The sequence below is a fragment of the Saimiri boliviensis genome, chromosome 11, assembly GCF_048565385.1.
Source record: "Saimiri boliviensis isolate mSaiBol1 chromosome 11, mSaiBol1.pri, whole genome shotgun sequence".
In the NCBI taxonomy this organism is placed as follows: domain Eukaryota; kingdom Metazoa; phylum Chordata; class Mammalia; order Primates; family Cebidae; genus Saimiri; species Saimiri boliviensis.
In genome coordinates this window covers 100,622,650-100,639,628 of record NC_133459.1, presented here as the reverse complement: position 1 = coordinate 100,639,628, position 16,979 = coordinate 100,622,650, and the positions used below count along the sequence as shown (strand labels likewise).

Below are 16,979 nucleotides of genomic sequence, written 5' to 3'. Positions count from 1 at the left end.
CCTCAAATCCCCTGAATGCAAGGCCATGGCTCAGAAAAGCCCTGTGGACAACACCATTAATCTCCCCTACAAGGACCTGACCTCCGAGGTGACTAGGCGCAGAGTCATCATGACCACTAGAGAAGAGATAATCACCCAGAAAAGTGATGAAGCTAAGATGCTCTCCCACTTGGATTGGGAATAAGCCCCTCCCCCTCACAGGACCCACCTCAGAGTACCTCCTACCCCACCTCCCTCTCCAGCTGAGGATCCCAGGGACTCCTAAGATAAAAACCTTAAGTTATTTTGAAATGAATTCTTACACAGAAAAAAAAAAGCCTATTTCTTTCTCTTTCCTCATTACTCTGGATAGGACTTCTAGTACTATGTGGAATAGGAGTGGTGAGAGTAAATATCCTTGTCTAATTCCAGTGTTCAATAGAAATGTTCCCAGCTTTTGTCCATTCAGTACGATGTTGGCTGTGGGATTGTCATACATGGCTTTTACTATTTTGAGGTGTGTTTCTTCAATGCCTAATTTGTTGAGGACATGGGGTAGTTGAATTTTATCAAAAGGATTTCTGCATCTATGGAGTTGATCATGTGGTTTTTACTTTAGTTCTGTTTATGTGATATATTACATTTATGGATTTGCATATGCTGAACCAAACTTGCATCCTAAGGATAAAGCCTACTTGATCATGGTGGGTTGGCTTTATGATATGCTGCAGCATTTGGTTTGTTAGCATTTTGCTGAGGATTTTTGCATTTATGTTCTTTAAGGGTATTGGCCTGAAGTTTTCTTTTTTAGTTGTCTCTGCCAGATTTTGATATCAGGCTGACACAGGCCTCATCAAATGAGTTAAAAAGGAATCCCTTTTTCTCAACACTTTAAAATATTATTAGTACAATTAGTACCAGCTCTTCTTCATACATCTGGTAGAATTTGGTTGTTAATCCCTCTGGTACAGGGCTTTTCTTGGTTGGTAGAATTTTATTACTGACTCAGTTTTGGAACTCAATATCTGTTCAGGGTTTCACTTTTCCTGGTTCAATCTTCCGAAAGTTGTATGTTTCTGGAATTTATGAATTTCCTGTAGGTTTTCTATCTTGTGGGCATAGAGGTGTCTGTAATCATCTCTGAGAGTTTCTTTTCCCCTGTGGAGTGAGTGGTAATGTTATCTTTCTTATTTATGATTGTGTTTACGTGCATCTTCTTCCCTTTCCTCTTTATTGGTCCAGCTAATGGTCTATCAATCTTATTTCACAGAACAAAGTTCTTATTTCCTTTATCTTTTGTATGATGACAGAATCAAATCTGCACATATTAATAATAACCTTGAACATAAATGGGCTAAATACCCCACTTAAAAGACATACAGTGGCAAGTTGGATAAAGAAGCAAGACCCAACTCTGTGATGTCTTCAAGGGACTCATCTCACATTCAAGGACACACAATAGCCTCAAAGTAAAATATGGAGAAAAATCTGTTTCAATAGTCAGTTTCTTTCAGTTCAGCTCTGATACGCTTATTTCTTGTCTTCTGCTAGCTTTGAAGTTGATTTGCTCTTGTTTTTCTAGTTCTTCTAGGTATGATGGTCAATTATTATTTGAGATCTAACTTTGATGTGGGCATTTAATACTATAAACTTTTCTCTTAACACTGCTTTATCTGTTTTCCAGGAATTCTGATATGTTGTGTCTTTGCTTTTATTAATTTCAAAGAATTTCTTGATTTTTGCCTTAATTTCATTATTTACCCAAAAATCATTCTGGAGCAAGGTTTTAAATTTCTATGTAATTGTGTGGTTTTGAGCAAACATTTTAGCCTTGATGTTTATTTTTATTGCATTGTGGTCTGTGAATGTGTTTGGTATGATTTTGGTTTTTCTGAATTTGCTGAGAATTATTATATGGCCAATTGTGTAGTCAATTTTAGAGTATGTGCCATGTGCAGATGAGAAGAATGTATATTCTGTTGCTTTTGGATAGAGTGTTCTGTAGTTGTCTGTTAGATCCAATAGTCAAGTGTCAAATTTGGGGCCTAAATATCTTTCTTAGTTTTCTGCCTTGATGATTTGTCTAATACTGTCAGTGGTGTGTGGAAGTCTCCCACTATTATTTTGTGGTTATCTTGGTCTCATTGAAGGTCTGTAAAAACTTTCTTTATGAATCTGGGTGCTCCTGTGTTAGGTACATATCTATTTAGGATAGTTAAGTCCTTCTTGTTGAACTGAATCCTTTACCATTATATAATACCCTTCTTTTTTCTTTTCTTTTTTTTTTTTTTTTTTTGATCATTGTGGTCTTAAAGTCTGTTTTGTCTGAAATTAGAATAGCAACCTGTACTTTCTTTTTCATTTTTCATTTGCTTGGTAGGTTTTTCTCCATACCTGTACTTTGAGGCTATGTGTGTTCTTGCATGTGAGATGGGTCTCTTGAAGACAACATAGAGTTGGGTTTTCTTCTTTATCCAACTTGCCGCTATGTGCCTTTTAAGTGGTGTATTTAGTCCATTTATGTTCAAGGGTAATATTGATATGTGTGGATTCAATCCTGCTATCATGATGTTATGCAGACTTGTTTGTGTAGTTGTTTTTTTATTGTCAATGGTTTATGTACTTCAGTTTGTTTTTGTGGTGGTCAGTAATGGTCTTGTGTTTTCACACTGAGCACTCTCTTAAGAACCTCTTACAATCATGTCTGGTGTTAATGAATTTCCTTAGCATTTGCTTGTCTGAAAAGGATCTTATTTCTTCTTTGCTTATAAAGTTTTGTTTGGCTGCATATGAAATTCTTTGCTGAAATTTCTTTCTTTCTTTCTTTCTTTTTTAAGAATACTGAATATAGGCCTCCAGTCTCATCTGCCTTGAAGAGTTTCTTCGGGAAGGTTTACTGTTAGCCTAATATGGGTCCCTTTGTAGGTGACCTGCTCCTTCTCTCTAGTTACCTTTAACATTTTTTTCTTTCATTTTGATCTTGGAGAATCTGATGAGTATGTGTCTTGAGGAGGTCTTTTTGTGTAATATTTCAGAAAAATTCTCTGCATTTCCTGAATTTAAATATTGGCCTCCATAATGAGGTTTAGGAAATTTTCATGAACTATATCCTCAAATATGTTTTTCAAATTGCTTCCTTTCTTTCACTGTCTTGCAAGAATGCCAATGCATCATAGATTTGGTCTTTTTACATAATCTCATATTTTGTGGAGGTTTTGTTTATTTTTTTCTTTATTTTTGTCTGACTAAATGATTGGAAGAATCAGTTTTCAATCTCTTTGATTCTTTCCTCAGCTTGTTTTATTCTGTTATTAATACTTGTGATTGTATTATGAAATTCTTGTAGTGAGTGTTTCAGCTCTATCAGTTCAGCTTGGTTCAAATTCTTAAGGTATCAGGACTCAAGGCAAGTCTGAATATTCAAAGAGCCAAAATCATGAAAGATATTCACTTTGACAACAGTAAAATTAAACTATTTGCCATTACTTACAATGCCAAAAACAGCAATTACTTTTGCACCTGACTAACATAAATCAATGACAAGAAATTAATATAAGAACTCCTCTAGGTTCACACACCCTCACACACTGCTGCTGCTGCTAAGGCTCCATCTTTCACATTTCACCTCTTGTATCATCTTACTGGATTCTCAGATTCCTTGGATTGGGTTTCAACTTTCTCCTAAATCTTGATATTTGTTTCTATCCAGATTCTGAAATGTTTATCATTTCAGCCTGGTTAAGAATCATTGTTGGGGAACTATTCCAATCATTTGTAGGTAAGAAGCCATGCTGACTTGTTTTTATTATTATTTTATTTTAAGTTCCAGGATGCATGCACAGGACATACAGTTTTGTTACATAAGTAAACATGTGCCATGATGGTTTGCTGCACCTATCAACCCATCAGCTAGGTATTAAGCTCCACAGGTAATCATTACTTATCCTGATGCTTTTCCTCCCTCAACACCTCCAACAGGCCTCCGTGTGTGTTGTTCCCCTCCCTGTGTCCATATGTTCTCATTGTTCAGCTCCCACTTATGAATGAGGACATGTGGTGTTTGGTTTTCTACTGTGTGTTAGTTTGCTGAGGATAATGGCTTCCAGCTCCTTCCATGTCCTTGCAAAGGATATGATCTCATTCCTTTTTATGGCTGCATAGTATTCCATGTGTATATGTACCACATTTCCTTTAACCAGTCTACCATTGATAGACATCTGGGTTGATTCCATATCTTTTGCTATTGACACGCTGGCTTTTGAGTTGCCAGAGATCTTGTGCTGAATCTTCATTTGTGTGGACTGATGTTATTTTTTTCAACTTTTAAGTTCAGGGGCACAAGTACAGTTTTGTTATGTAGTTAAACTTGTGTCATGGGAGTCTGTTCTACAGATTATTTCATCACTCAAGTATTAAGCCTAGTACCCATTATTTATTTTTTCTGGTCCTCTCACTCCTACCACCCTCCAGCCTCCAAGAGGCCCCAGTGTGTGTTGCTCCCTTCTATGTGTTCATGAGTTCTCATTATTTAGCTCCCACTTGTAAGTGGGAATATCTGGTATTTTGTTTTCTGTCCCTGCATTAGATTGCTAAGGATAGTGGCCTCCGGCTCCATCCATGTTGCTGCAAAGAAAGTGACCTCATTTTTTACAGCTGCACAGTATTCCACAATGTATATGCACCACATTTCCTTTATCCAGTCTATCATGACGAGCATTTAGGTTGATTCCATATCTTTACTATTGCGAATAGTGCTGCAATGAACATATGTATGCATATGTCTTTTAATGTTTGAAGTTGCTGTCCTTTGGATAGAGTTTATTTTTGTTTTTATATTATTTGATGCCCTGTATTTGAATGCCCTATTTTTCTTTCTTTCTCTTGTCTGATTGCTCTGGCTTGGACTTTTAGTACTATGTTGAATAGAAGTGGCAAAAGTGGACATCCTTGTTTTCTTCCAGTTCTCAGAGGGAATCTTTCAACTTTTTCCCATTCAGTATAATGTTGGCCATGGGTTTGTCCATAGATGGCTTTTTTTAACTTGAGGTATGTCCTCTTCATGCTGATTTTGCTGAAGATTTTAATTATAAAGCAATGCTGGATTTTGTCAGACACTTTTTCTGTTCCTATTGAGATGCTCATGCAATTTTTGTTCTTAATTCTGTTTATGTGGTGTATCACATTTATTGACTTGTGTATGTTAAACCATCCTTGCCTCCCTGACATGAAACCCACTTAAGCATGGTGTATTATTTTTTTGATATGCTGTTGGATTCAGTTAGCTAGTATTTTGTTGAGGATTTTTATACTTATGTTCATCAAGGATATTGGTCTTTAGTTTTCTTTTTTTATTATGAACTTTCCAAGGTTTTGGTATTAGGGTGACACTGGCTTCATAGAATGATTCAGGGAGGATTCCCTCTTTGTCTATCTTTTGGAATAGTTTCAGTAGGATTAGTACCAATTCTTCTTTGAATGTCTAATCGAATTCATCTGCAAATTCATATGGCCCTTGACTTATCTTTTGTTGGCAATTTTAATATTACCATTCCAATCTTGCTGCTTGTTATTGGTATGTTCATAGTTTCTATTTCTATTTCTTCCTTGTTTAAACAAGGAGGGTTTTATATTTCCAGAAATTTACCCATCTCCTCTAGTTTTTCTAGCTTGTGTACATAAAGTTGTTCATAGTAGCCTTGACTAATCTTTTGTATTTCTGTGGTATCAATTGTAATATCTCCCATTTCGTTTCTAATTGAGTTTATTTGGAATTTCTTCTTTTCTTGGTTAATCTCACTAATTATCTATCAATTTTAATTATCTTTTCAAAGAACAAGATTTTTGTTTATCTTTCGTAACTTTTTTTGTTTCAATTTCATTTAGTTCTTCTGTGATCTTTGTTATTTATTTTCTTCCACTGGGTTTGGGTTTAGTTTGTTTCCCTAGTTACTTGAGGTATGACCTTAGATTGTCTATCTGTGCCCTTTCAGACTTTTTGTTGTGGTCAATTAATGCTGTAAAATTTCCTCTTAGCAGCACTTTTGCTATATCCCAGAGGTTTTGATAGGCTGTGTCATTGTTATCATTCAGTTCAAATCATTTTTTAATTTTCACATTGATTTTATTATTGACCCAATAATCATTCAGGAGCAGATTATTTAAGTTTCATGTATTTGCATGGTTTTAAAGATTCCTTATAGGGCTGATTTTTTAATTTTATTCCACTGTGGTCTGAAAGACTACTTATAATTTTGATTTCCTTAAATGTATTGAGACTTGTTTTGTGGCCTATCATATGGTCTATCATGGAGAATGTCTCATGTGCTGATAAATAGAATGTATATTCTGCAGTTGTTGGGTAGAATGTTCTGCAAATATCTGTTAAGACCACTTGTTCTAGGGTATAGTTTAAGTCCACCATTTCTTTGTTGATGTTCTGTCTTGATGACCTATCTAGTGCTATCAGTGGAGTATTGAAGTCCCCTAATAATATTGTGTTGCCATCTATATCATTTCTTAGGTTTAGTAGGAATTGTTTTATAAATTTGGGAGCTTTAATGTTAGGTGCATATATATTTAAGATTGTGATGTTTTCCTGTTAGTCATTTTATCATTATATAATTTTCCACTTTGTCTTTTTTTTTTTTACTGTTTTTACTTTAAAATCTGCCTTGTCTGATATCAGAATAGACTCTCCCACTTGCGTTTGATGTCCATTTCCATGAAATATCTTTTCCCACTCCTTTTCCTTAAATTTATGTGAGTCCTCATGTGTTAGGTGACTCTCTTGAAGACTTGGTTGATGAATTCTTATTTATTCTGGCATTCTGTATCTTTTAAGTGAAGCAATTAGGCTATTTATATTTAATTTTAGTATAGAGATGTAAAGTACTCTTCTAGTCATGATGCTAGTTGTTGCCCAAATACCTTGGTTTCTGTGTGTGTGTGTGTGTGTGTGTGTGTGTGTGTGTGTGTGTTGTTTTATAGGCAATATGAGATTTATGCTTTAATGAGGTTCTATTTTGTTGTATTTTAAGATTTTATTTCAAGATTTAGAACTCTTGTAGTGCTGGCCTGGTAGTGGTGAATTCTCAGCATTCATTTGTCTGAAAATGACTTTATCTTTCTTAGTTTCACTGGATACAAAATTGTTGGCTGATAATTGTTTTGCTGAAGAAAGTTAAAGACAGGACCCCAACCCCTTCTAGTTTGCAGGGTTTCTGCTGAGAAATCTGTTAATTTGATAGGTTTTCCTTTATAGGTTACCTGATGCTTTTGCCTCCCAGCCTTAAGATTCTTTCCTTTGTCTTGACTTTAGATAACCTGATGATTATGTGCCTAGCTGATGATCTTTTGATGAATTTTCTAGATGTTCTTTGAGCTTCTTTGATTTTGATATCAGGATCTCTAGCAAGGCCAGGGAAGTTTTTCTCAATTATTCCCTCAAATAAGTTTTCTAAACTTTTAGATTTGTCTCCTTCCTTGGGAACACCAATTATTCTTAGGTTTGGTCATTTAACATAATTCAAAACTTCTTGGAGGCATTGTTCATTTCTTTTATTTTTTTCTTTGTCTTTATTGAATTGGGTTAATTCAAAAGCCTTGTCTTCAAGCTCTGAAATTCTTTCTTCTACTTGTTCAATCCTATTGTTGAAACTTTCCAGTGTATTTTACATTTTTCTGAGTGTGTCTTTCATTTCCAGAAGTTGTGATTTTTTAAAATTTATGCTATCTATTTCTCTGGATTTTTCGCCCATATTCTGTACCATTTAAAAAATTTATTTAAGTTGAAGTTCATGTTTTTCTAGTACCTTCTTCAGTAGCTTTGTTGTATTTTCTGAATCTCTTTGTGGCAATTCAGAGAATTCTGTATCTTCTGAATTCTCTTTCTGGAAATTCAGAGATTCCTTCTTAATTTACATCCATTGTTGGTGAACTAGCGTGATCTTTTCAGGGTGAGAACCTTGAAAAAAAGAACCTTGTTTTGTCATATTACCAGAATCTATTTTCTGGTTTCTTCCTCATTTGGTTAGACTACATCAGAGGAAAGATCTAGGGTTCAAGGGCTGCTGTTCAGATCCTTTTATCCCATGTGGTGGTCCCTTAATATGGTGCTCTACCTTCCCTTAGGGATGGGGCTTCCTGAGAGCCAGACTGCAGTGATTGTTATGGCTTTTCTGGGTCTAGCCACTCAGAAGAGCTACCAGGCTCTGGGTTGATATGGGGAAGTGTCTGCAAAGAGTCCTGTAATGTGATCCATCTCCAGGTCTCTCAGCCATGGATACTGGCAACTGCTTCAGTGGAGGAAGCAAGAGAGTGAAGTGGGCTTTGTGAGGGCCCTTGGTTGTTTTGTTTAGTGTGCTGGTTTTCTCAAATGCTGATTATGCTAGTGAAGTTGTCATGTAGACAAACTCAGGCCCTCTGGTTAGCCAGGATGTTACAGACAGTGGAATTAGTTGTTTTCTCCTCTCTTAGAGGTGGGTAGTTTTTTTTATAAGTTACTGTAATGGCTTGAGTAGGTTGGCCTCCAACCAGGAGGATGCACTTTCAAGAGAACATCGGTTGCCACAGTATAGAAGGAATATAAGCTTGCCCTAAGGTCACCTAGATAAGAATTAAGGTTTTCTAGATGATGGGCAAGAGATTATGTATTTGTCTTCAGCTACCAGGCTAGGTAGAGAAATACCATCAGGTGGGGAAAGAGTTAGGCATATGAGAGCTCAGACTCTCCTTGAGCAGGACTTGCTGCAGTCGCTGTGGGAAATGGGGGTGTGGGCCTCAGGCCAATGGAAATATGTTTCCATGGAGATTACAGCTGCCTCTGCTACATCATACAGTCACCAGCAAAGTGAGAAAAAGTTGGCAGTGACAAGCCTCACCCAGCTCTCACTCAGCAAACAAGGCCAATCTCACTCCCGCTATGCCTCACCAACAGTACCAAGCCTGTATCCAGGCAGGTGGTGATCAGGGCTGAGATCTTGTTCCAGGCTACAAGCCTCCCTAGTAGGGAGAAAGCAAGCAGGGCTTTCAGGTCCCACACCTTCCCATCTGCCATGGCTTCTGTGCTCATATACGTACTTCCTGTTAATCCCTCTCCCCCAGATTCAGCCCAGAAAAAATTCATGCTTAGTCAAAATTATCACAAAGTTAAGCGGGTAGTATTCTTCTTTCTGAGGTCCTTCCCTGATTCTACTGACAGCCCTCTCCCAAAATCCAGGTGAGATAAAGTAAGAAATGTCTTTTTTGGGCTTCTGTGGGGACTGGGAATTCTCACAGGACTTCTTTTAATTTTATATTTCACTCTGCTTTCTAAATTTATTTCAGCTCTAGGTAAGGTTAAAACCTTCTCCTGTGATCTGGATTTTCAGTGAGGATGTGTGTTCAGAGATGAAATTTCCCCCTCTCACACTTTGGGCACTCACAGATTTTGGCTCTCTCACAGAGTTTGCAGTGGCAAGCCACTTCATTCAAAGGGTCCATGTATTCTTTTGTTTTCCTGGTATGTTCCTGCAAGAGTTCTTGGAGCAAAAGTTCACAATGCAAGTCTCCACATGCTGTTCTGTCCATCTGAGAGCTGCAAATTAGTCCTGCCTCCTGTCTGCCATTTTTTCTCAGCCTCCCCCTCAACACACACACAGTTTTTGAATCTGGGCCACTATGCTTTATTCAATATAGTGTGTCAGAAGTGAAATATTGAATTTTCAAGTCTTGGCTTCAAAGTGCCTTAGAACTTATGCTTTTGCATTTTGGAATACATAGAGCCATAAAAAGAAGCTAGGTAACTTCAGCTATGTGAAAGAACCCATTGAGACCAGTGCAAGAGCATTCCAACTAATCATACAAACTAATAGCCTACAGAACTTTGGATGATAAAAAATTTTTGTTGTTTCAAGCTAAATTTGGTAGTCATTTGCTATTCAGCCAAAGATAACGGAATCAGAAAATGATATCTGGAAATTGGGTGCTGCACAACAACAAAAAAATAGATAAAATATTTCACTGGCTTTGAGACTGGGCAATAGGTAGAAACCAAAATGTAGTGAGGAAAATGCTATTGGGGACTGGGAAAATAGTGACTTATATATGTAGTATGAAACAATTGGCAAAACTAGGGCATCTGAGTTCAGTGCAGATTGTTAAATCACAAAATTGTAAGCATATAAAATAACTGCTTTTTGAAGCCATTAAGTTCCATTTCTTTTATCAATGTTTTATACTTTTCATTGTAGAAATCCTTCCCTTCTTTGGCTAATTCCTAGGTATTTAATTTTATTTACAACTATTGTAAATCGGATTACTTACTTGAGTTTTTTTCAGATTACTCATTATTCACATATAGAAATGTTAGTAATTTTTATATGTTGATTTTGTGAACTGCAACTAAACTGAATTTAGTTTATCAGTTCTAATAGTATTTTTGGTGGAGTCTTCAGGTTTTTCCACATATAACATCATATCATATGAAAACAAGGATAAATTTGACTTCTTTCCAATTTTAGATGCCCTTTCTTTCTCTTGTCCAATTGCTCTAGTGAAGACTTCCAGCAATATGTTGAATAACAGTAATGAAAGTGGGCATTCTTGTTGTGTTCCAGATCTTAGAGAAAAGACTTTCAGTTTCCCCATTCAGCATGATACTGGCTGTAGGTCTGTTGTATATGGTCTTTACGTTCACCAGGAATATAAGCCTATAGTTTTCTTTCTTTCTCTCTCTCTCTCTCTCCCTCTCCCTCCCTCCCTTCTCTCTTTCTCTCTCTCTCTCTCTCTCTCTCTCTCTCTCTCTCTCTCTCTCATGTGTCTTTGGTTTTGGAAACAGAGTAACAATGACGTCATAGAATTAGTTTAGAAGTATTCATTCCACCTCTATTTTTCAGAATAGTTTCAGTAGGATTGATATTAGTTCTTCTTTAAATATATGGAAAAAACCAGCAGTAGAGTCATCAGGTCCTAAGCTTTTCTTTGCTGGGAAACTTTTTATTACAGCTTCAATCTCATTACTTGTTAATGGTTTGTTCAGGTTTTAAATTTCGTCATGGTTCAACCCCGGTGCATTCTGTTTGTAGAAATTTATCCCTTTCTTCTAGATTTTCCAATTTATTGCCACATAGTTGCTCATAGTAGCCACTAATGATTCTTTACATTTCTGTGTTATCAGTTGTAATGACTCCTTTTTCATCTCTGACTTTATTTATTTGGGTCTTGTCCCTTTTTTCCTAAATTACTTTAAATAAGGGTTTTTCAATTTTGTTTATCTTTTCAAATAACTAAATTTTTGTTTTGGTGATTTTTTTGTCTCATTTTCCTCATTTCAATTTATTCCTGCTTTGATCTTTCTTATTTTCTTCTACTAATTTTCTTTTTAATCCTCTCTTGATTTTCTACTTCCTTAAGATGCATTGTTTGGTTAAGTTTTTTTTAAAATATATATAGGCACTTATAAAGTTCCACTTAGTACTTTTTTGCTATATTCCATAAGTTTTCATATGTTGTGTTTCCATTATCATTTGTTTCAAGAAAGTTTTTAATTTTCTTCTTAATTTCATTGACTCAGGAGTACACTGTTTAATTTCCATGTGTTTGTATATTTTCTGAAATGTCTCTTATTTTTAGATTTATTCCACTGTTGTCAGAGAAGATGCTTGATATTATTTCAATTTTTTGAATTTTTAAGACTTGCTCTGTGATCTATGTTCAATCCTTGAAAATGATTCCTGTGCTGAGGGAAAAAACGTCCTTTGTAGCTAATAAAAAAAGATGTTCTGACATATATATCATGTCCATTTACTTGATAGTGCATATTAATTCAGATATTTCTTTATTTTCTGTCTGGATGATCTGTCTAATGCTGAAAGTGGGGTGCTGAAGTCTTCAGCTACTATTGTATTAGACTCCATCTCTCTCATGGTCTCTAATAATGTTTGCTTTGTATGTCTGGGTGCTACAGTGTTGAGTGCATATATATTCATAACTGTTATATTTTCTTGCTGAATTAATCCCTTTATCATTACATAATAACCTTGTCTCTTTTTATACTTTTTGTCTAGAAATCTATTGTTTCTACAAATACACAATTAACTCTAATTTTAACACAATAACAAAACAACCTGGTTAAAAAAATGGACAAAAGACCTAAATAAACAGCACATCAGAGATAATATGCATAGCAGAAAAACCATATGAAATGATGCTTGACATCATGTGTCTTTAGGAAATTACAAATTAAAATGATGAGATTCCACTACTACTACACAACTACTAGAATGACCAAATCCAAAAACACTGACAACATCAAAATACTGTGAGAATGTGAAACAAGAACTCCCATTCACTGCTAGTGGAAATGGAAAATGGTACAGCCAATTTAAAAAATAATTTAGCAGATTCTTCTAAAACTAAACATACTTTGGCCATAAAATTTAGCTACTGTGCTTTTTGGTTTTTACCTAAAGGAGCTCAAAACTATGTGTAACACAAAAACATCCACATGTATGTTTATAGCCATTTTATTTATAATTGCCAAATTTTGAAGGGTAACATGATGTCCTTCAGTAGATAAAAGGGTGAACTCTAGTACATCCACACAATAAAATATTATTCATTTCTAAAGAGAAACGAGGAAGCAAGCCATGACAAGGCAAGAGTAACCTTAAAAGCATATTACTAAGTGAGAGAAGCTGATCTGAAAAGGCTACATACTATACGATTTCAAATATATGACATTCTGGAAAAGGCAAAATTATGGAGACAGTAAAAAGTTGAGTGGTTGCCATGGTTTAGGGGCAAGGGAGCAATAAATAGACAGAGCAAAGACTATTTAGGGCTGAAAAAGTAGTCTCTATGGCAAGGGTCCACAACCCACAGGACACAAACTGGTACTTGTCCATGGCCTCTGAGGAACCAGACCACAGAGCAAGAGGTGAGCAGCTGGGGTGCATTACTGCCTGGGCTCCACCTTCTGTCAGATCAGTGGTGGCATTAGATTCTCATAGGAGTGTGAATCCTTTGTGAACTGCGCATCTGAGGGATCTATGTTGCATGTTCCTTATGAGAATCTAACTAATGCCTGATGATCATAGGTAGAACAGTTTCATCCTGAAACCATCCCCCCCCAGTCCACAGAAAAATTGTCTTCCACGAAACCAGTCCCTGGTGCTAAAAAGGTTGAGGACCACTGCTCTATGGTATTATAATTATAGATACATGTTATGCATTTGTCAAAACCCACCAAATGAATACCAAGAGTGAAACCTAATGTAAGCTATGGGCTTTGAGTAGTAATGATGTGTCAATGTAGGTTCATCAATTGTAACATAGGTACCATTCTGGTTAGAGTTGATGATAAATAGCAGGGCAGGCTCTACAGGTGTGAGGACAGGGAGTACATGGGAAATAGCTGTACTTACCACTCAATTTTGTGGTGAACTTGTAACCACTCTAAAACATAGTCTATTATTTTTTTAAAGTCAGTTAACAAGTGTTGGTGGGCACATGGAGATAACAGAACATTCATACACTACAGTATCTAAAATGGTCTAGCTGACTTGGAAAACAGTCTTATGTTTCATCAAATAATTAATATAGAGTTTACCATGTCATCTAGTAGTTCCTCTCTTGGGTAAATAATCCAGAAAAATTAAAACATATATCCACATAGAAACTTATATGCAAATGTTTACAGTACTATTATTCATTATATATAAAAGGTAGAAATAACCCAAATGTCCCTGAAGGGATGAATAAATTTAAAAAGAAGTGGTATAATTTATAACCATACAATCAATTATTCAGCCATAAAAAGGAAAGAAGTACTGATGCATAGTACATAAATAAACTTTGAAATATTATGCTAAGGCAAAGAAGCCATTCAGAAAACACCACACACTATATGATTGAACTCATATAAAAGTCCAGAATAAATAAATCTATAGAGACAGAAAGTAAACTAATAGTTACATAAGGCTGAAGTGGGGGTTAAGGAAATGAGAGGTAAGTGTTAAAAGGTACAGAGTTATTTCCTCAGATAATAAAGTGTTCTAAAATTGTAATTCCTTACATACTATCTCCAATATCCATTTAAAAATTAAAGACGGCCAGACGCAGTGGCCCAAGCCTTGCAATCCAACACTTTGGGAGGCCAAGGTGGGCGGGTCACGAGGTCAGGAGTTGGAGAGTAGCCTGGCCAACATATTGAAACCACGTACCTATTAAAAATGCAAAAAATTAGCCGGGTGTGGTGGCGGGTGCCTGTAATCCCAGTTACTCGGGAGTCTGAGGCAGGAGAATTGCTTAAACCCAGGAGGCGGAGGTTGCAGTAAACTGAAATCATGCCATGGCACTCCAGCTCAAGCAACAGAACAAGACTCCATTTAAAAAAAAAAAAAAATTACAAGACATTCTAAGAAAAAAGACAATGTTACTAACAATTCAGAAAAAAATAGACAATATAAATAGATACACAGTTGATAAAAATGTTGAAAATAACAAGAACTATAAAATAAAGATTATAAACACAGTAAACAGAATAAAAGAAATGGATAACATGGATGAAATACGTAAAGATTGAACCAATGTAAATCCTACACATATTGATTGATGTATTATGTCTCCCAAAATATTTAAAAGCAAACGGTATCCTGAACCTTTGGGCACATGTTGTGAGGACCTCCTGAGGCTGTGTCATGGAGGTGTCCTTAACCTTAGTAAAATAAACTTTCTAAATTGAATGAGACCTGTGTCAGATATTTTGGGCTCATACTATAAAGGTGTACTTGGGCCGGGCGCGGTGGCTCAAGCCTGTAATCCCAGCACTTTGGGAGGCCGAGGCGGGTGGATCACGAGGTCAAGAGATCGAGACCATCCTGGTCAACATGGTGAAACCCTGTCTCTACTAAAAAATCCAAAAAAATTAGCTGGGCATGGTGGCGCGTGCCTGTAATCCCAGCTACTCAGGAGGCTGAGGCAGGAGAATTGCCTGAACCCAGGAGGCGGAGGTTGCGGTGAGCCGAGATCGTGCCATTGCACTCCAGCCTGGGTAACAAGCGAAACTCCGTCTCAAAAAAAAAAAAAAAAAAAAAGGCTAGATAATTTATAAATAAAATAAGTTTATTTGGCTATGGTTCTGCAGGCTGCACAAGCATGGTATCAACATCTGCTTCTGTCAGGACCTCAGGAAGACTCCACTTATGGTGAAAGGTGAAGGGGTAACAAGCATGTCACGTGTCAAGTGAAGGAGTAAGAGAGTTGAGAGGAGGGGCAAGCCTCTTTTCTACAATCAGATCTTGTGGTAACTAATAGAGTGAAAACTCACGGATTATCACAAGGATGGAACCAAGGCATTCACAAGGGATCCACTCCCATGACCAAAACATCTTCCACTGGGCCTCACCTCCAACACTGGTGATTAAATTTCAGCATGAGATTTGGTGGGGACAAACATCCAAACTGTATCATTCCACCCCTGGCCTCCCCAAATCTCATGCCCTTTTCACACTGCAAACTTACACTGGGGGGAACGACTCCCAAGAGTTCTCCAAGTTTTAACTCATTCCAGCATCAACTCAAAAGTCTAAAGTCCAGTGTCATCTGAGATTCGAGGCAAGTTACTTCCATCTATGAGTCTGTAAAGTAAAAAACGAGGTATTTCAGTTCTTTACTCCCAAGATACAATGGTAGTACAGGCATTGGGTAAGTATTTCCATTCCAAAAGGGAGAAACTGGCCAAATAAAAGGGGCAGTAAGTCCCACAAAGGTCCCAAAACCAGCAGGGCAGACATTAAACTTTAAAGCTCTAATAGAATCCTTGACTTTATGTCCCACATCCAGAGCACTCTGGCGCAAAAGGTGAGTTACCAAAGCCTTGGGCAGCTCTGCTCCTATGGCTTTACAGGGTGGAGTCTTATGGCTGCTCTCACCATAGGGTTAGAATTGAGTGCCTGCAGCTTTTCCAGGCTCAGGATGCAAGTTGCTTGTGCTGAATTACTCTCAAGTCTAAAGGGAAGTGATCCTCTTCCCACAGCTTCACTAGGCAGTGCCCTGGTGGGAACTCTGTGTGTTGGCTCCTTGGGGAAATGAAAATGTGGGATTGAAACTCCCCCACAGAGAGGCTGTGAAGAGGCACAGTAGAGTCTATCTTACATTCAGACTTTCTGATACATCCTCTGAAATCTAGGTGGAAGCTACCAAGTCTCCACCATTCTTGCACATGCTTGCATTCTGCACACCTGCAGACACCACCACATGGAAGCTGCCAAAGCATGACAAATCCATTCACAAGGGATTTTCCCCCATGGCCCACTTTCCACAAGGCCCCACCTCTACCACTGGGGAAGTTTATGATTATACTTATATTACATTCTTGAAATGACAAAGAACGTGGAAGAAAAATAGTGTTTTCAAGTATGAATTTTATTGCATTTATGAAACATGCTAAAATATTCTGTACTTTTTTGTCTGCTTGACATATCATTAACTAATATTGAATCTACATAAAGCAGCTCATTTTTCCAATCTGTTGTTCCATCTCAGGCAAGAGATGTTAAAAGTTTTGTTTATGTCCCATTTACTCAATAGAGTCTCTTTGTGTCAGACAAATCTCATGATCAGTTCATGACCAGAATCAGGGAATAACCCCCAGGGAACAAAATGGCAATTACAAGGTCACCCTTTCTGGAATTCCAATTGTTTCAATATCCACTGTTTTAACAACTTTCCAATTTCTTCAAAAACATAATTTTTGAATTTTTAAAGTTGTTGATGTGGGAGCATTGGTCTAAAAGGTTATACTCAGAAATATAACTCTATGATCTACAACACTGACATTTTTAAAAAATGGTGCCAGTTGTTTTGCTTAACATACCAAATAATTTTTTCTGTGATATCTTATTGTCATTTAACTTTTTCTCAGTCTTCAATATTTTTGGTAAAGTGAAATTTGGTATAAACACTTCATTACCTTCAAGTTAAACACCTCTGGCAAGAATCTTTCACAGGTGATGCCATGT

General features: G+C 36.8%; 1 protein-coding gene and 1 pseudogene across 1 annotated transcript in view; one reads left to right on the top strand and one right to left on the bottom strand.

The window, feature by feature from the left end:
- Positions 1 to 25: 25 nt before the first annotated feature.
- Positions 26 to 265, top strand: LOC120360519 (myocilin opposite strand protein-like; annotated as a pseudogene).
- A 1,976-nt stretch (positions 266 to 2,241) lies between these two features.
- The window catches only part of DRAM2 (DNA damage regulated autophagy modulator 2), a 58,736-nt gene continuing 43,998 nt past the window's right edge, over positions 2,242 to 16,979 (bottom strand). Inside the window, exon 9 of the mRNA XM_074381270.1 lies at positions 2,242 to 15,596. Within this exon, the coding sequence (XP_074237371.1) occupies positions 15,579 to 15,596 (18 nt within the window). The 3' untranslated portion in view covers positions 2,242 to 15,578. The remainder of the gene's footprint in view (positions 15,597 to 16,979) is intronic.